The sequence below is a fragment of the Brachionichthys hirsutus genome, unplaced genomic scaffold, assembly GCF_040956055.1.
Source record: "Brachionichthys hirsutus isolate HB-005 unplaced genomic scaffold, CSIRO-AGI_Bhir_v1 contig_939, whole genome shotgun sequence".
NCBI lineage: Eukaryota > Metazoa > Chordata > Actinopteri > Lophiiformes > Brachionichthyidae > Brachionichthys > Brachionichthys hirsutus.
Window position 1 is genome coordinate 496,990 of NW_027180321.1, and position 19,794 is coordinate 516,783.

General features: G+C 45.2%; 1 protein-coding gene across 1 annotated transcript in view; it reads left to right on the plus strand.

Moving 5' to 3' along the window:
• The window catches only part of LOC137912685 (furin-like), a 45,213-nt gene extending 29,875 nt beyond the window's left edge, over positions 1-15,338 (plus strand). The window contains exons 6-15 of the mRNA XM_068756818.1: positions 2,879-2,967; positions 4,686-4,858; positions 9,120-9,332; positions 10,152-10,252; positions 11,580-11,683; positions 12,297-12,414; positions 12,657-12,836; positions 13,048-13,175; positions 13,758-13,886; positions 14,632-15,338. Of these exons, the coding sequence (XP_068612919.1) occupies positions 2,879-2,967; positions 4,686-4,858; positions 9,120-9,332; positions 10,152-10,252; positions 11,580-11,683; positions 12,297-12,414; positions 12,657-12,836; positions 13,048-13,175; positions 13,758-13,886; positions 14,632-15,338 (1,942 nt within the window). The remainder of the gene's footprint in view (positions 1-2,878; positions 2,968-4,685; positions 4,859-9,119; positions 9,333-10,151; positions 10,253-11,579; positions 11,684-12,296; positions 12,415-12,656; positions 12,837-13,047; positions 13,176-13,757; positions 13,887-14,631) is intronic.
• The last annotated feature ends 4,456 nt before the right edge of the window (positions 15,339-19,794 follow it).

The window sequence follows — 19,794 nt, forward strand, 5'->3', positions numbered from 1 at the left end:
GCTGAGTGGGGAAACAGCCTAATCCTTTTGGAAGCTCCAATGAAGAGCCCCTATTCAGTCCTTCTAAAAGCAGATACGAACCCACAAAGCAATGCCGTGATCCCACAGTTGAGCCGAGTATGGCTTAGATGCAGTCGCATTCAGGGATGCATTATGATGCCATGGACACAATTCAATGAAGTCCTATATGTTTTGCTAAAGTTGTCTATCTCGTATCTTTCTTATTTTTTAGACATATTTGAAAATAGATAAGTGTTTCAGTAGCAGAGTCCTTTGGGTCCTTGCGGTTACTTGAGCGAGAATGTGTCAAGTGACATATCTACACTTTCCTTAAAAGCAAGGCAGCATTTGACAGAGTGTGGTTCCTGCGGTGGAGCCGGCGAGATAACACCAAGGCCTCGTTCTTCCCCCTTTTCCTCCCTCTTTCTGATAAGATAACAGCTGTTCCATTGGCTGTGTGAAATGAGTAGCTCTAGTTCAGCAGCCTTATCAAAGCTGTGTTTAAGCTTTGTTTGGTCTTTCTCTTCAGTTTGGCTCTTGGGCAAAGTTTGTCGTTTTTTTTCCATCCTCTGCTTCAGCGATAGATGATGTATTTACTCTATTTCTAACTTTTCTGCATGTGTCATTTTTTTCCTCATAGATTTTGTGGGGGAATCGTGTGGATTTTCAGGTCAGGTCTCACAAATGAGCATCAGATGCGGTTGGCATATATGCAGCTAAAATGCTGACTGTGTATTTAGGATAGAGTGAATGGTTGTGGGCTTTCTGGCATGAGTACTTAAGGAAAGTGAGACAATATGTTCTCATTAGTAATTAGGGCTTCCTCTGTGTTTATGTGTCATTTTGCACCAACATTAAAAGAACCACACTGCAGAGGAAAATGGGATGTATAAAATAATTTAAAATCTAGATAATTATGGGATTACATTTTTGTTTTAAATGTCAAAGAATCAAGTGCAAACAATTGTTCCCAACACATTGAAACAGACTGGTGTGCAGCAGTGAGCCACTGCTCCAATAAATTATTGGAAGCATGCGTCTTGTAGGTCTTCAAATATGCATGTTTTTATGTTAAACAGAGGCATTAAAATCTAAAAAAATATGTTAGTTCCACTGTTCTAGGTCTGTCTTGAATAGCATTACTCATAAGATAAATATGCTAGATGCATAATGGAGCTGAAATGTAATGAGCTAGAAGGTTTATTCACCTTTAGTGCTGTGATGAAATAACAGATAATCACCCAAAGATATGCTTCCTGCAGTGAAATCTACAGTGAAAGCCTCGATTGTTATAGAATCTGAATAATCTGATAAAGAGGCTGCTTCGGGGATGTGAATTTGAATGATCTACAATGCTAATTAGGTCATTAAGGTGTTTTAAAGCTTCAGTTTCTAATGAACACTGCCATAGACCCAAAAGAAAAATATGCCCTCCCCACATTTGTTAGTCTATGTCCTGGAGGCAACTTTCAATTCTCCATTACCTTCTCCCATTTGTACAAAAGGAAATAAGCTATTTAGCAGTAAAACAATGGACTTTAGCCTCGTGACAGCAATGCTAACATATGCAAACTCCAGTTGGATTTAAACCTGCGACCTTCTGGCTGTAAGGCAACAGCGCTGACCACTGTGCTGCCAAAACAAGAGATTGTTAGCCTGATAGCATAATTGCCTAACTCTTAGGCAATGCCTATTGATGATGGGCAATTATGCTATGAGGCTAAAGATATTGAAAAAGGAAATTAGTGTCATACATTAAAATAGAAATAGCTAAGATAGTTATCTATAGATAACAAATTACACTGGGGGGGGGGGGGGGGTTCCTGAAGATGTGCAAAGCTGTTCAAGCAAGATTGGACCTGAAGTTGATGGAGCATGTTTTTCAATTTGCAGTGCGTGTGTGTGGGGGGTCCCCTTCTGAAATATCTATGTATGACATTTTGACAACATTTTATGAGGAACCTGTCTGTTCTCTGAAACTCTGAGCTGAGTTATTAATGTGAGTCCATCAATAATTCATGTTCGTGAAACCATCCCTTTTATCTCATTTTGGTGGCCAGTGACAGTCGAGTTAAAGTTATTATTGGACAGATCATTGTCTTTCTCCTTGGGCGGGGCGGGGCGGGGCGGGGCGGGGGGGGGGGGGGGGGGTCTCTGTAGCTGTGTTTAAAAGAATTACTGTACTATTGACTGAATTCACTAGTCAAACTATGTACATGTGAAATAATATAGATGAAAGTGTGTACTGTTCATGGAGCAAAGTGTTTCGAAAAAAGGCTCCCTGTACTGTGACTGTGTGGGTGTTGAACGAGATTTGATTGACAGTGCAGACAGACAACCTCACAAACTGTCAGCAGATTTTGATCCGTTTTACTGATCTCTGGAAGTTGGTAGCAGCACATTTGTTTCTATTATAAAACTAAATGCATTAACTGCATGACTCCAACTAGAAGACAAACACACACACACACACACACGTGGGAATCACTCGCTCACTGATGCAGTAAGAGGCTGATTAAGAATGTGTTTTATTTAAAATATTTCTAAGCCTGCCATCTAACCAGCCCTTGAAATTTTCACACACTCCTCTGCGACGCGTTTATTTTGTATGCACAAATGTGGTATTCGAGGTTTGATAGAGCCTCAGCATGACGCTGACGCCAACACAAATCAGCAGGAGGAACAAAAGGGATCTTCTTTTTATTCTTATTTCAAAGCAGGAGTTCCAAACAATGGCAGCCTTTTTTTTTGTTACCATCAGTATTTATCTGCTGTATTGTAACTCCCCTGCTGACTGTGTAAATTATTTCTTCCTTCTTCTTTTTTTTTTTTAATACTCTCTTATGAGCTGTGTGCTTCTGACTCCTTCTTTTCCCAGACACGGAACGCGATGTGCTGGAGAAGTTGCAGCTGTAGCCAACAATGGTGTGTGTGGTGTAGGTGTGGCCTACAATGCTAAGATTGGAGGTGAGTGAAGCAGTCTGGGGGGGGGGGGGCGCAGTGTTTAGTTTAATCCGTCTGAAGGTGTTTATAGAGAAATAATATGCACAATAATCTCAACAATTGGTGTATTTGTTTATTTCTTTCAGCTTGACTGTAAAGTGTCAAGTTGAAAGTGTAGGGAACTCTGTGCATTGTGAGATCTTTTTAAAATTTAGTTATGTTGGTAGTGAAAGCCATAGCACTAAAATGTTTCTGCAGTTTATGCAAAAGTTGACTTTTAGGGCTGTACAGTTAAAACTGTAATACAATATTGCTTTCAGCATTTCCAGATATGCATTAATAGAGAAGATGCAGCTTCATTTGAAATATAAATGTGACCGCAAATTAAGTCAGAAAGGATGTTTAGCATTTGATGAAATATTGCTAGAAGGCACGAAGTAACCTTTGTCACAAAACAATTTGTCAGCGACGTGAAGGCGGCCAACGAGACTCGTGTGCCCCCCCCCCCCCAAGCAGTCCCATTCACAGATGTTAGTCATAACTCTCCTTCGTTTTCAGCAACATTTATCTGCAGACGAAGTCACGCATCGGCCCAGCACTCGTCAATTATTCCTCTGCGAATCTGTTCGCGTCAGGGGGGTCAGTAGATTGTTTATTAGCAGCTGTGATTTGCTAGCAGCGACGTGCGATTGTGCACAATCGGCCATGTTGGTGGTAATGCATAAATACGAGAATCCTTGCTGCACAATAATTGGTCATTTGTGTCCAAAACTGTCATCAACTCTGCTTTGCTAATTTGGTGATTCTTTTCACATGCAATACCTGTTTTCCTAACACACACACACACACACACACACACCTGTCTTCCACCCTGCTCCCTCTGACTCAGTGGGAGAGCTCACACTACCGTATATTAATAAGGAACTGCTGAGCCACAGGGCGTAGATGACATTGCCAGGATAGTTATTATTACCGCTGTAACGGAGCCCATTCACAGGGACCGTTGAACAAACATTGCTCTTTTTTGGGGGGGTTAGATTACTTGGTATTCAGACTTCTGTTACAGCGAATCTGCTCTCCAACAGAGTAAATACTGCTTTGGCTCCATCCCTCCTGGCGCGTGTTCACGCCTGCCGGGCCAGGCACATTGTCTTCGATGGGTTATTGAAGTCTTAGCGTAAATGTCAGCAGTTGTTGCGACGCCCTCCGTGTCTGGGGGGGGTGCTTTATCAGTAATGAGGGTGCAGTCATGTTCAGAGGACTGATCTGATGCTACTGACTTCAAAGGCTCAGACAGGGGTGCGTTCAGCCGTTGTGAAAGGTGACATTCTGCGCTACTCTGTAGAGACAACAGTCGCTTGAAGGTTCTGTAAATGTCCTGCTCAGCTCTATTTGTGTGTGTGTGTGTGTGTGTGTGTCCTTCTTGTCCCTGCTGTGGGTTCAGTGGGGTCAGGAAACGGCTTTCTCGATTTAGCAACCAGCAGCGTTTTCTGTTTGTGTATCAGTAAAATGTTGTCGCTTCTGTTAGAGCAGCGGCTGCAGGTGAACTCTCTCTCCTGCACTCGCTCATTAAAACCGGAACTCTCGAACCATTCGGTTTGTCTTTGAAATCTTTAGCTTCTCCTGTTTTTTTAATGTTTTTCACGGGGACTTGCAGTCTAAACGATTTCTTACTGGTACTCCATGACATCTAGTTTTGTAACCGATTCTGCATTGCTGTGCACGTATTTAAATTTTTACAGGAGTTCGTATGTTGGATGGGGAGGTGACGGACGTGGTGGAGGCACACTCGCTTAGCCTGAATCCTCAGCACATCCATGTCTATAGCGCCAGCTGGGGCCCAGAGGATGACGGCAAGTCACTGGACGGCCCTGCCAGGCTGGCTAAGGAGGCTTTCTTCCAGGGAATCACCATGGTCAGTCAGAGCATATGAATGTACATTTAATTGATATATGTATAAAGATACCGAGAAGAATCTAGAACCTTTTGGTGATGATAAAGATCACCATGTGGATGGCGTAAATCCAATTAGGAAGGGAATGAGCTGCTTGGCGGAGGTCTGCGCTCTCTGAGTGCTTTTCTACTTTTTAGTCTTGTTTGAGATTAGGCAGTTTTCATGTCTGTGTGCCAATTTTCTGTTATAATGAGAGAGAGTAATCTATGCACACACAAAAACACGTTTCTGAATAGTATTGTGTCTTCAGTGATAAAGGTTAAAGCTATTCATATCAGCGCAAATTCAGTTTTTTCTACAAGCACTATGTCCTTGGATGCAAGTCTTCTACTTAGAATTCACTTCATATGCGGGTTAAGCCAACCTGACACAATATGGTGATTCTGAGCTGAAGATTTTGGAACTGTAGACAAAGCTCTTTGCCCAGCTCCAGTATTTATGCTGAACTAAGCTGCAGTATATATGGCCGCTGGCTCTATCTTATATTTATGCCACAGGCATAAGAGCGGCATTAGTCTCCTCCCTAACTCTCAGCAAGCAGACAAATACTGTGCCTTTTACCAAAAATATTGAACTCATTTATTTATTTATCTTTAATTCTCAACAAGCCATCAAACAGCGATGTTGAAATTAAATCTGAACATGTTTCCATTTTCTACGTGTTGTTGAAAAGAACAAAATCAAGGTGAGATTGCTAATTAGCCACGGGCGAGTCCTTGAAGGTTGAATAGCGTGTGCCATTAAAGAGTGCGTCACGGTGTCTACAGCTAAAGTCAGCGTGCTGCATTAAAGGAGGTTCTAAAAGCAGCTAAATAATAAATGTGAGCTGGGAGAACTGTAACAGAGCAGCGGAGCACCGATGCAGAACAATGGTTTCAACAGATTTAACCGCCGCTGTAATTTGTCTATAATTTAATTAGACTGCACACTTTCTTTCAAATAGAATGAGTCATAATTTCACATCCTAAAATTGGAAATAATCCACGTGTCACAGTGTGTTCAGTGAGGACAAAATGGCCTGACAGCAGCACTATAGGACCTCAATGTGTGTTTCCCTGGCAGTGAGATAACCCCTGGCGCTGAAATGTCATCGTGTCCCAGTGCAGCCTGCAGCAAAGGCAGCACAAGGTCGAAAATAGGGCCGGAAGATTTAGGAGGATTAGCCCAGAGCCCCCAAGACTCTTAATGTTAGCATACAGAATGGTTCAGAGTCAGTCAGCATTGAACACACAGCAGGAATAGACTTTCCCCAGTTTCTGTTTCACGGGCAATGTGCAGATTTAGAGGTGGGAGTCAATTAAGAGAATTAAATGCATAATCCTATATGGAAAATAAGCTCATGTAAAAAGCCTCTGAGGTCTCTTTGTGTACTTCACATTTGATTGGCCATGCCAGAGAAAGGCGTGTTGCAGCACACTGATAAGAAGCACATCTTTGTATTTAGATGGACTGAGAAGCCACAATATTGGAACTTATTAGGGGTGTAATGGTTCACGCCATGTATTGAAACGCTTCGGTTCTGCATGTTCGGTTCGGTCCACCTTTTCAGTTTTTCATTTTTTTTCTCATTAAATTTTTTACTAGCGCTCCGTGCGAAACTAAAGTCCTGGGCAAGTTTCCGCACGGACGCCTCTGTCTCTGCAACAGCCAGGCTCTGAGGCACTGGGCATTCTAGTCATCCATCCATTTTCCCTAACCACCGTATTGTGTGCAGGGTCAATATCAGATCACCGGTTTATTACATTGCAGACAGACAGACAGACAGACATTGCACGTTTCGGACCATTAAAGGAAGCCAGAGTAGAATGGGAAAACATGTGAGCTCTCAGGTCCTCAGGTGGGACTGACCCCAAACCCTTCCTTACTAGCAGCAACCGTTCAAATCCGCTCTGACATTAACGGCTGACCTTTACCACGACTTTAACTCTTAAAGGTCAAAGATGAAGGTAATTATTCACTATCAGCCATAACTCAATCATTCATATGCTAATGATGCCCTAATGGAATTTTTCTATCCTCCAGGCCAAAAGTCAGCTTCACAGCGAGTCACTGTGATATCATAACATTTTACAGAAACATTTTTCTAGACATTGTTCATCACCAGGACTTGGGATCAGGAGCATCTTAATCACATTTAGTCAGATACTGCCTTATTGGCACTAATCTCGACTGCCCACCTTGAAACTGGAGACATCAGAGATCTTTTCTTCCGCCAGGTTAAAGCTATGTGTGTGTGTGTGTGAAACATCCATCTTTCAGAATATGTGGCTTCATTGCTGCGCCGTCCATACTTGAAGGACGGCGCTGCCTGGCTAAACATGGCGTCCAGTCAGATTTTGGTTTTAGTGGCGATGCCTGCAAAAACAGGAGCAGGAATTCTGTTTCCTTCTATTTTTCTCATTGCACTTTAACACTTATTGACAAGCTTGACAAAGTCATGCCAGATCAATTTTGTATGTGGGTGTCTTCAGGGAGAACAGCATGCTCTGACCCTTCAAGGCAGCAATGTTGTAGGTTAGACCAGTGCAGATTGTTATTGATTTAGACCCCAAGCTACTTGTACGAGTGCACCTTCTTCACTTCCTCGCCCCCGGGTGATAACCGGTGAACCTGGCCTGATCTTTCCACTGGTGGACCATCGCAAGCTGATTTGGTTTGTTATCATTATTGGTGATTACTGTTGCGCCAGGCAGCAAAAACACCTCACGATGAAGACGGCATGTTGTTAACAGGAGATTTATCACTGGGATGTCACATGTCAATATAGTAGTAACTTTCATTGTGTGTCGGGAGGGGGGGATAAAATCTCTTTTAATTAAAAGTTGTCAGTAGATTGATGATTCTGGACAGGCATGGATGGAAGATACAACTTTGCTGGTTGGTGGAGGCGTGGAATGGCAAGGACATAATTCTAGTTTGATGTTTTACTGTTTCTGTGGATAAACGAGTTTGGAGAAATACATGAAATACACTGTGTCTCTCATCTTGACATTTTTTCTTGCTTCTTGATGTTTCATTGTTTTTTCTCCACATGTGGGATGTAAAAAAAAAGAAAAGGGTCACCCTCAATTCGTCTGTTTCTTTCTTTCTAATCTTATTGTTTTGTTCTACAAAATGAATCCACCCACTTGATTCAACCCATTGGTGGAAGAAGAGTTTTTATTTCTGACTTTACACTGTTTTTGTTTGACTTTCAATCTGAAAGTCACCTTGTCTGCATTGCTGCTTTCACTCTTTGACAAAATAATTTGCTTGCGGCATGTAATAAAGTGCTGAATGGAAGAGATGCGAGTTAATAATGATTATTTGGCATTGCACTGAAAAATAGGCGCTTCACATAAAAACAATTAAAGTGCTGGAAAGGCCTTGCAAAGAATAACAGTTTTGGTTATCAAATTTTCTAAAGAGAAAAAACATAATAAAATGTGACTGCAAAACTAAAAATGAAATTAAATAAAAAGCCCTTTAAAAAAATATATGTTGAAAAGACCTGTCTGTCTAAAGATGCCGTTCCTCTCTGTCTTTGTCATGGACACTCGACAACTCGTCACACGACCTCAGAGACAGAGGTCCAGAGGCATAAGATCAGCCCTGTAGGGCAGGGATCAACCGATCAACAGTGTGGAAGTAAACTCTAAATCTCAAAAATCAATTCTAAAGACCAAAACCTTCCACCGCTGATGAAGTTCCTGGTCGCTGATTGAAAAGGAACTGTGTTCCACTGACAAGACAAGAAAAAAGCGCTGCTTCCTCAGCCTGATCCAAAGGGAACTGGGGTTGGCAAGGACATCCTTTGTTTCTTTCAAAAGTGACATTTTGAATCGTAAACTCGCCTGAGAGTTTTAACCGCCTGGATTAAATGTGCACCTCTTAGCTCTTGTATTTGCGCGTGCAGTCTCCTTCCCAGAGTCACACGTCATTCATCATGCCCCAGTTCTGTAGATGCTGTAATTACATTTCTTCTGTCTGTTACCAGATGTTCTGCCGCAGTAAGTCGCCCGAATTATGATGTATTACTTAACAAACGCCTCTTTCTGAAACAAAGCGCGTTCAGTAAACGACGAGGCATTATCGCGGTGAGACGTGTACGTCTGTCAGACGCTTGATTGCTACGCTTCGGCTGCTTCCTGCTAAGCCTCTCTCTCCCGTTTCATTCTGTGCATTCCTGTGGTTCATGATTTAAGCATATGCATTTCTTTTTCTTGTGTTTCCTATACCTCAGGGACGGGACGGACGCGGCTCCATCTTTGTGTGGGCTTCGGGAAACGGTGGCCGGGAGCAGGACAACTGCAACTGTGACGGCTACACTAACAGCATTTACACCCTGTCCATCAGCAGCACCACACAGTCGGGCAACGTGCCGTGGTACAGCGAGCCATGCGCTTCCACCCTCGCCACCACATTCAGCTCCGGAAACCCAGGGGAGAAGCAAATAGTAGGTGGCGCTGTCAGTGTCGACATGACGCATAAAAACGAATCGTTCTTACATCTCACACCCCGTGTCACTCAGTCAAAGGCTGGAGCACGTACGTCCGATATCAACTCATAAACTTGCGTCAGTCTGTGAAAACCAGAGCGACTGATGTGAAGCTAACAAACACACGTGTTTCCTCCTGGCTGCTTGTCAGCTGAAGAAAGACTCGCCTCGGGGACGTACGGTAACATGAAACAGCCGTAACGCTGCCGTTCTCTGCTACGTGCTACTAGGAGCGTGCTGCAGGCAAGCAAATATACAACTCATCCAACAGAGGGAAAGGAAGCGCTGTACTGCAGCAGTTACTTTGTGGACCGCACGCAGTTTTATTCTATCCAAAGTGACTACTAGTTTTGATCACTTTGTTTTATGTTTTGGCTGTTTGTGGGTGGGGCATCACGGTGGCGCAGAGCAAGAAGGTCACAGGTTCGAATCCGACTTGCGGCCTTTCTGAGAGGAGTTTGCATGTTTGAATTGGTTACACCAAATTGTCCGTGAGTGTGAGTGTGAATGATTGTCTGTGTGTGTTGTGGCACTGCAATGAGCTGGTGGTTTGTCCTGGTTGTACCCCGCCTCTCACCCGTTGGCTGCTGGGATAGGCTCCAGCACGACCCGCGGGCTTCCCATCTCCAGTCACTGACGGACTTCCTCTTGCCTTCTCCTCTTCTACGACTCACTCTCAGCTTTACTCGCCGTGAAACTTCCCCCCTCCCACGGCGAGGAACTTCTTGTGTGTCTGTTTAACTGTATGACTGCTCTCCTCTTCCTCCTGTCTCCAAGGTGACCACAGACCTGAGGCAAAAATGCACCGACTCTCACACCGGGACGTCAGCGTCTGCCCCGCTGGCTGCTGGGATCATCGCTCTGTCTCTGGAGGCCAAGTGAGTCGGAACAACGTCTCTTAATCCTATACTGTAACTATTTAGCTTTCATTTTACAATAATGAACAGTCAACAAGAAAAAAGATCGTTATTCCTTTGCATTTTCTCCATTGTGCTGTGATGATAGGTGTTTGTTTGAGTGTGTGCACACACACACACACACACACACACATCTAGCAGTCAGCAGTGTGCCTAAATCCCAGCTCTGATTTTGTTTTTTTTCCCTCAGTAAATTAAGCTTTTGATAATGCGTTAATTAGCGAGACAAATCAGCAGCTGCAGCCCACAGAGACGTCTGAATACCTGTAGAAACTCCAGAGCGCCACTCATCATCGCTCATTCTGGACCTCAGCTGCCAAAATCCACGTTTCCATCGGCAGCTCTGTGCTCGCCGTTATGTTCCCATCTTTATCCGCCGGGTGCTAAATCCTCTTATCGGTCAGCAGTCATCCATTTATACCGAATTTACCTACGTTAGCGATTAGCCAGCAGGTGTCAAATCAAATCAAGTATTGCCTCAAAGCCCAGTTTCATTTCAGGCGGAGCGTCCGCCGTGTCTCACTGTCCCCTCTGATAGCCTGAGAGAGGGACGCTGGCTGACGGCTGAGGTCTCCTCCACGCAGCCGAGCCTGTAAGTGTTTGTCAGTGAGCGGCCGCGTCCCTTCTGACAGGCAGCAGCAATAACAGGATAGCCAGTTTATCAGACTGGGAACACGCTCCTCTCATAGATGCAATCATTTAATGAGGCAGAGTGTTTTTTGGCCGTCTGGCCTTTTTATTATTTTCCCCTTTCCTCTCGGCAGAGGTGACATTGAGTGCACGGGTGAACTTGTCAATTAATAAGACACGAGAGGGCGTGAGATGTGAATGCTGATGTGGAGGCGAAGTGCCACAGTGCATTTGTTGTTTTCTGCCGACCGTGGTTTTGCACGAGTGCGATTCATTATCTTCTCTGCTGCAACTCCCAATAAATCGATGAGAAGAAAAACTGTCTTACACTGTGTGGAAGGTGACCCCCCCACACTCCCAGTCCTCATTAGAGAGTATTATTACGGTGTGGGGAAGACGGTCCTCCACTATATTGTAGCCACTGTTTTACTGTGTTCCCTGACCTTTCATCACTATAGCATTAAAAGCACAGCAATATAAGTACAGACATATCACAAAACAGCATAACATGTGGGATTCCCGATCTTTTCTTGTGTCCCACACCTCCTCGTATTTCCTTTTGAAAAAGCCGAAGTCAGCAAAACCCGGCTTTTGTCATTGTGTGCAAAATTTTAGAAGGTAATACCAGCGATCGGTACATATTTCTGCATTTGTGCAGCATGAACCTGACCTGGAGAGACATGCAGCACTTGGTGGTGAGGACAGCCCAGCCCGGACACCTCGGCGCCACAGACTGGAAGACCAACGGAGTGGGACGTAGAGGTTAGAGGCCGGCTGGACCAAATCAAGCACATGTTGCTTTTTGTGTCAGAATATAGGTCCTTATGAAAGCCAAAAAAAAGAAGCTTGTGTGTAAATCCGACTTGCATTCAATAGAGAAGTAATTATTATGCAAATAACTATTTAACTTAAGAACAAATACATTCGGTGCACAGCAGATTTATTTGCGTGTTTGCTTCTGTGCACAAAGTAATCACACAATAACATCCTGTCAGGCTACTTGCGGTTTGCATTCTCCGCTTCACCTGCAATTTGACAAAGGAAGATAATGCATCGTAATGTCTGCCGATGTGCTCGAACAACAATTTAGATTTCACATTTTCATTTTTTAGAATTCATTTTCCTGGCTTACTCTAGGTCCATGTTTACGCAGTGGTGGGGGGCGGGGGGGGAAGGGGGGTTGTTTCCATACAGTCTATCGGATTGCTGCGTTTTAAATCGAGGATTTTCATATGTTTTAGGGACTGAGGAGCAATTATTCATTTGACTATAATCGAGTGCATAGCTCACTATCAGTTCTCTTGATGTGATGTTGTGTTCGCCACAATCCGCCCACCTGCCACTCTCGACATGCCTTTTTCTCCCCCCCCCACAGTGAGTCATTCCTACGGTTATGGGCTCTTGGATGCAGGTGCTATGGTGGCTTTGGCACAGAACTGGACCACAGTTGGACCGCAGCACCAGTGTGTTCACGCCATGCTCACAGAACCAAGGTCGGGGGGGGGGGGGAGGGGGGGGTCATTTGAAGCTCTGTGTAATGTGTTCAAACTGCAGTGAATTCAGCCTCCCTAAAAGCAGTTGTTCTGAATTCCAGCCCAGTCTGATTGATAGCATTCTGCCCAGAGCTGTGATGGTGGCAAAGATTTGCAGCACGGGCCTCTGTGTGTGTGTGTGTGTGTGTGTCCGCTTCTGCAGCCACACGACATTAACCACTCTCTGCCCACCGCTTCTGCAGAGATGTCGGGAACAAGCTGGTGTTCAGCAAGAGCGTGGATGCCTGCTGGGGACGGCCGGAATATGTCGGCTCTCTGGAACACGTTCAGGCTCGCCTCACGCTCTCTCACAACCAGAGAGGAAAGTTGGCCATTCATCTCATCAGCCCGCTGGGAACATGCTCCACCCTTCTGTTCCCCAGGTGAACAAGCACGCCACCTAATACACACATCTCTCACATCTGTCGCACACACAGAAGAACACGTCGTGAGTTTGTGTGTGTGTGTGCTTCAGTCCCCCCCCCGCTCGTCGACAGGTATTCCCACAAGCAGGCTCGCTGGGAAGAAGCGATGCGGAAAAATAAAGCATACATCTTTGTGCCCCCCCCCCCCCCCCCCCCCCTGTTCTCTCAGACCCAACGACTTTTCCTCAGAGGGATTCAATGACTGGTCCTTCATGACCACCCACTCATGGGACGAGGACCCCCAAGGGGAATGGACCTTGGAAATTGAGAACGTGCTCCCCAATGGTCGTGACTATGGTAACTCCATATCATTAGCTGTCCAGCCCAGCCACATCAATCCCCTCATCAACTCAAGTCCCTCTTCACATTTTTTCAATGCCCGTCCCTCTCTAGCCTCTTCTCACTTTCTATTTTCTTCCTGGCCCGCTCTCCTGATTCAGTTGGTACCAAGTTTTGATTCTGGGGGCGCGATTAAACCCCTGGCGGCTGCCGCGCTAACAAAATATCCTTCTGCAAAAAAATTAAAAATAAAATTGCATGCAACCTTCTGAACTTTTGTATGTTGAGAATGATTTTTTTTTTACAACTCCTGTATTGAGCTGCATTTTCTGTTAACAGGCGCAAACGGAAGCATCTTGTCCAAGTCCAATCCTAGGGCTTTGTTTACTTTCAGCATCTTGGGAAATAAAAGGCTGTAGGAATGCATCTGTATCCTCAGCCTGTGTTTATCCTTCTCCGGTGTTGTTTCCCCCCCATCCACCCCTTTATCCTCTTCTCAGCCCAGTACGCTCTCGGTGAAGAGTTACATTAATATTCTCATCCACATCTCACGCCTCTTCTTTTCATCTGTCGCTGACTCCCCCCCCCAAACTCTCTCAGGTGTGTTGAGTCAGTTCACCCTCATCTTGTGGGGCACCAGAGCCAGCATCATCAACCCCTCATCATCCGACTTCCCTCGGCCGTCAAACAACAGCTGCAAGACCTTTGATGCCCAACAGATCTGCATCGGTGAGATCATTCGGCACGCCAACTGCGAACGGGAGCTACTTAAGTTGAATGGGCTCATTTGTATTTGCTCTGGCGCACGGTCATTAGTGCTAAACAGGCTTTCCTTTTGGGCTGTGGTGAGTAGTTTAGCTTGCTTAAAACTAATGTTGTGAATACAGATTGGCTGTTTTCCCCCTCTTGTGCTGTTTATGCGAGAACGCAGGCTATGCATGCGTGTGTATATGGATGGATGGGATGCATAAAGGAGTAGCAGGGGAGATTTAAAGGAAGAAGAAGAAGGCTGTGCTATGCTGTCAACAACTGTCTAGGAGCACGACTGCCTCATTGAAAGGCAGATGAGTTTGAAGCCTTCAGAGGCTTTAATGATTCCAGTCTTTTACATCATTTATTTAAAAACACACATTTCAATAATTACTGGTTGCATTTTTATTTTATTTTTTTACAGAGACCCTGTATCATAAAAACTTGTGAGAAATTAGCCCAAGGTTACTGGAAAGGATTGTGTAATTATTCTAAAATAGCGACACAAGACAGTGTTCAGGTGATGCAACAAATATCTCCCTGCGGAAAAAGCAAAAATAATTTACAACTTGGTGGAAAAACTGCTTTCTGAAAATGTGAAAACTGTAGTTCTTCCCAGTGAGCTTTCAAAGAAACCACAAAGGAGCAGATTCTTCAGTTGTACTGGACCTCGTGAGAAGTGACCTCCCTTGTGCTTTCATCCTCCACTCTACTCTCCATCCAGAGTGCAGCCCCGGGTTCTACCTCTTCCTCCAGGGCTGTGTGAAGCTGTGTCCTCTGGGCTTTACGTCGGGACAGCAGCTGCTCAACCTCTCCCTGGAGACCTGGGTCGACTTGTATTCCGTCCAGGCCTGCCTGCCCTGCAACCCCGCTTGCCTCACCTGCTCCGGCACCGGACCTACAGACTGCCTGTCCTGTCCACCTCACAGCCGTCTGGTCTTCACTTCCTGCCCGCACCAGAACCAAGTCCTGCGTAAATCCACACCAGTCGGGCCGCTTCAGGTTGCCGGCGTCCAGCCAGAGGGGGGGACCCCAGCAGCAGCACATGGCCGAGGAAAAGACAAAGAGCCCCCAGAGCTCGGCAGCCCTCCTTCCACTCAGCTGCCAGCCGTCATCGCCGTGCTCAGCTGCGCCTTCATTCTCGCTGCCTTCGCCGGGGTGTTCCTCTTGCTGCAGATGCGCTCCCGTGGTGCCTCCTTGCGCTGGAGGACCAAACTGCCCTCTGCGTATTCAGAGATGAGGGGGGTAAGGGTGGGCCTTGGTTTTGGCATCGGCCAAGGGCGGGATAGGAAAGCACGGATATGCTACAAGGGGATCCCCACTGTGTGGGGGGACGAGGACCTGATCTCCTACCAGTCTGAATCAGACAGCGAGGAAGCGGATGGGCACAGCGAGAGGACGTCTTTCATCAAGACACAGAGTTCCATCTAGCCGAGCCTGCAGCAGCGTCCCGCTGCGACTGGATGGAGCTGGTACGCGACAAAAAAACACAAAGTAGGACATCAACGAATCAGTCATTTGCATTTTCCTCTATTTATTGACATTTTTTATTTATTTGATTCTTGTTTTTTTGTTATGCAGTTGCTCATTTTTGCTCAAATGAGCCGCCCCACATTATCCTGTCGGATGGGTCAAAATGGATGCTTCTGAAATTTAGCAATGCTTTCCCATAATGCTGAGGGAACAGAATGGTAAAACATATATTTATAATAACATCAGAAATTTTCTATGTTATCTGACTCCCAGTATAGGACCAAAGCTCCAAAGATCCTGCAAACTCCTTTCCCATGAGGCGACATGATAGCGTTATACCTCAGGGCCTCCTAAACGGTAAACATCTCGTCTTTCAAGCGCAACGGTCCCAGTTTCTAGGAAAAAGGAAATATAGTCTCCGAGCTCAATTGTTAGTATAAGAACAATCATCAAAACATCTTTAGTTGTCTTTGAGACACAGCAGAACGTGATCCAGCACACTGTGATGACACAGTGGCACATCATCATCACAGGCAGGTGTGATACATTAGCATTTATTCTGTTTTATTAACCTTTGGCACCTCTTTGGAGATGTTCCTGCGAGTGGACCCCCCCACCCCACCCAGATCTCGCTGGAGGGACTACTTATCTCATCTATCCTGGGATCACCTCGGAATCTGTTGTCGGTAAGAGGTGCGATTGGATGAATGGATAAACATGTCATATTTTTTACAATCTCATGCCAGGTTTTGAAGTCACGACGCTGTTCATTAATAGTAAGAAAGCATCAGTGCAGATTTGCGCAGCGTACTGGGACGGCACACGAAAACTTCCCGCGGGCTGTTTGATGAGGAGGATGCTGCGTTTCATATCAAGGCACAGTCGGAATCGCTGCCACGGCAGAGGAATATCAGGCCATCAAATTCCATTGACTTATAGAAGAGGGTCGCTGTTCTCCCAGAATGTCTTCATCAGTTGTGAAATGCTTTCCCTTCCCGTTGCGAGCATCATACATTGAGAGACAAACAGATTTTTCATTTCCCATCTAATACACGAAAAACTTTCCGCACAAGGTGAATCAAAGGTATTTGATTTGACCGGTGACAGTCGTTAAGATACAAGGAGATAATCGTCTCACATTTCGTATGTTTGTTTTGTACCCTTTTATTTAACTTACAATGTTAATATTGTGGAGATGCTTCATGCTGGAATAAAAATGACTGCACAGATGAGACAGGCTTTTTGTGTTTTGTAAACTGCCAGATGTTCAAACCTTTAAGGGGTTTATGCATTGCAAATAGCAACCCGGCCATTACGAGCAGCACCCAAAAGAGCAGATGTTTCACTGCTTCATCATTGTCTGAAGTGGGATCACTCTGGGGGGCGTTGAGCTTCATCTCGGTGCCAGCATCCGATCTTCTCCCTATTGTCGAATTGCAAACAAAAGCGGTGCTGTTCAAAAAGCCTTGAAGGAACTGTTTCCCAGTGAAGTGCAAAACACAACCACAAATCGTAGCGCACACAATAAAAAAGGAATCACGCAGACAAGAAAAGTACCTGCCGTGACCAGGGTCTGGATGCTGATTGGATCGTCTTTCTGACGAAAGTTTATATGTAATTATGGCTGCCACCGAAGAAATTCAGGGCCCTGTTCACGGCAGGTATACATACCTACAATCTTTGCATGATTTCTTTTTCCTGTGCGCTACGGTTTGTTGTTGTGTTTTGCACTTCGGGGCCACCAGGGACCACCTTCTCTCTGCAGTAGCCCCGGACAGAGCCATGCAGGTAAGGCGCGTTTATTCTCTGGCTCATAATGAGATCTACCGGGAGAACTCGCGGTGCCCTTCAGCGTGTCGGGCCTTCCTTTGCATTATAAACCTCTGCGAACACTGAAAGCGGCGCTTTAACGCCTTTCGTCGCTCCGTTCACACCTTCGCTGCGTGTTTTCTCTTGCGCCCTAATCGGTTTCTTGCCCGTTCGTTTCCCTCCCTGCATGCTCTTTAGGCTTTGCGTTAATTAGCCGTCATGTTCTGCGGCGCAGTCTAGTGACTATGCATGCACTGGAAGAAAAAATAATTACAGCTACAAATCAGCTGATTTCACGGCGCCCCAGCCTCATCATGTCAGCTGGTCGAACATTATTGCTGCGCCTTTGGGCCGCATCCAAAAATAGACGGCTCGGTTTATCCTTCACACAAAGGTTAAGGAATGAAATGTAGGCGGGCCCCGCCCCCCGGTGGGGGTAGGGGGGGGGGGTCCCACCGGGCATTACAGCTGGGCCTCGGAAACAGAAATGTGCTGCCGCTAATGAGCGCATGAGACCTTTTAGACGCGTCGGACAGTCCATTAGGGCTATTACGGTATCTAGAGTAGACCATTCTGACTCAACACTGCCCCCTACCGGTAGGGGGGGGGGCAGACTACAACACAGGACAATGCAGTGGGATTCATTAAAGGCTGAACTCATCGATCAAATTCCAGAAAGACAGTTTTGTAGTTTGGTCTTTATTGACTTCATTCATCTCTTAAACTCTACTGCAATTTTAACCCCCCCCCCCATCCCAAGAATAAACATATGACACCATGGCTTCATATATTACCTCTGAACAAATAAACAGTGCTACAATACGGATCACATTTTTAAATGACATCTAAACAGACAGGTGCAACATCACATCAGCAGGAGGGAAGGTTTACGGAAAGGTGACGACAAGACGGAAAATGTAAATTCAAGATGCAGCGAAATCCAGGATGACTGAAATGTCCATCTCTGCTGGGGGGGTTGAAGGCAGGATGCATAGAGCAGACAGGCCAGAGGAGGAGGAGGGCAACAAAGCTGAAGCCCTCCCATGGAGAATGAAGAAGAAGATGAGAGGCTAAAGTAGAAGGACACAGAGTGCGATGTAAGCACAAAGTGGGAACACAGCTGGGCAGTGAGACGTCCAGCCTCAGCTTTGGACACAGATGACAACATCCTCCACGCCGTGAGACAGACTCGTGCAGCTTAACAGGAAAAAAATATTTGGTCAAGAAAGGTTGTTATTGGTTAAATAAAATCACACGCACCCAAAAAAAAAAAGACAATCACAGGTATATATTCTTACATCAGTTATCTTCATCAAATATTCATATTTCGATGCTTTTGCTTTTGAGAAATCCCTCTGTTACTTCACCATTTTACACAAGCAGGAAAATATGCAGCCCCCGAATTCTGCAGAGAGACTACAGAAGAGCGTCACTGTAAGAACTTTGTTTTAACCCAACATTCCTTTTGCACAATGAAGCATCCTATAATCGTAAACGATGGACTCATATTTATAGTATGCATAGTACGTGGTTTTGTATATTCAGTCACGAGTTTCCAGTTTGCACACTATATGATCAAAAGTACTTCAGATCATACGGTTATTTCTTTCTATAATAAAACTTGGGGCAAATCGGAAGCTGATCTACTCACTGTCAAATCTTAAATTATACAGTTTCATGCACCGAGCACTAAAAATAAAATCCATTCAGCTTCGGCTACATAGTAGAGCGGCGGCACAAATCTCAGAGGAAATAGTGACACGATCACAGGAAAGTAAAATCATTTCATACGTCCTAGACTAGAGAATCTCTAGCCAGTGAAAATGCCAGTTTGATTCCAGAATGAGTTGTGCTACTTTTAAATTTGCAATATATTATTTTTTTATTCTGGCTTTAGGATTGCTGTTTGTAGAAAACTACTGAAAAATTAATAAACCTCGCTCTCTGGAAAATTAAAAAAAAGACTAACATTTTAACACAAACATTTGATGGTAGAATAATCTTTCACAGCTTTAGACTGGTAGCTCTAAAACAAAATGCATCTGCACAGCTGAATACCAGAGCGGGAGAGTCGGTTTTTATTTTAGAGGGAACTACACCTTTAATCTACATCACAGTCGATGCTGGGATTTTGCCTTTGTCCTGATATTAGAAGCTGCGCCGGCACAGACAGCCAGACTGATGGATAGCACTCAACGGCACAATGAATGGTCCCTGATAACACACACACCGTCACCCTGATACTCCCAGAACATTAATTCTACAGACGCTTCCACTGATACCTGCCACAGTGTCCCATTGAGGTATGGCCTTTGTCTAGTCTTCTACTGCATACAGCGCGGCGAACAAAACCAGCCAGGGATGATGGCCTGGGGGGTTGAAATGCACACGCCTTCCAACGGGTTTGTCATCAGCCAAGAGGAAGCTCAGGGAAACGGGGAACACGAGCCAACGCGGCAGGAGGCGGCTCATCCTATAAACACTCAAGAGCGCGTTGTCTCCACGCAGTGGCGTGGAGCTCCGGGACTCGGATACGCAGCAGCATAACGGAGACGGCCTCCTCATGAGACGATGAAGAGACCGACCCACCCACGGCTGCATTCGA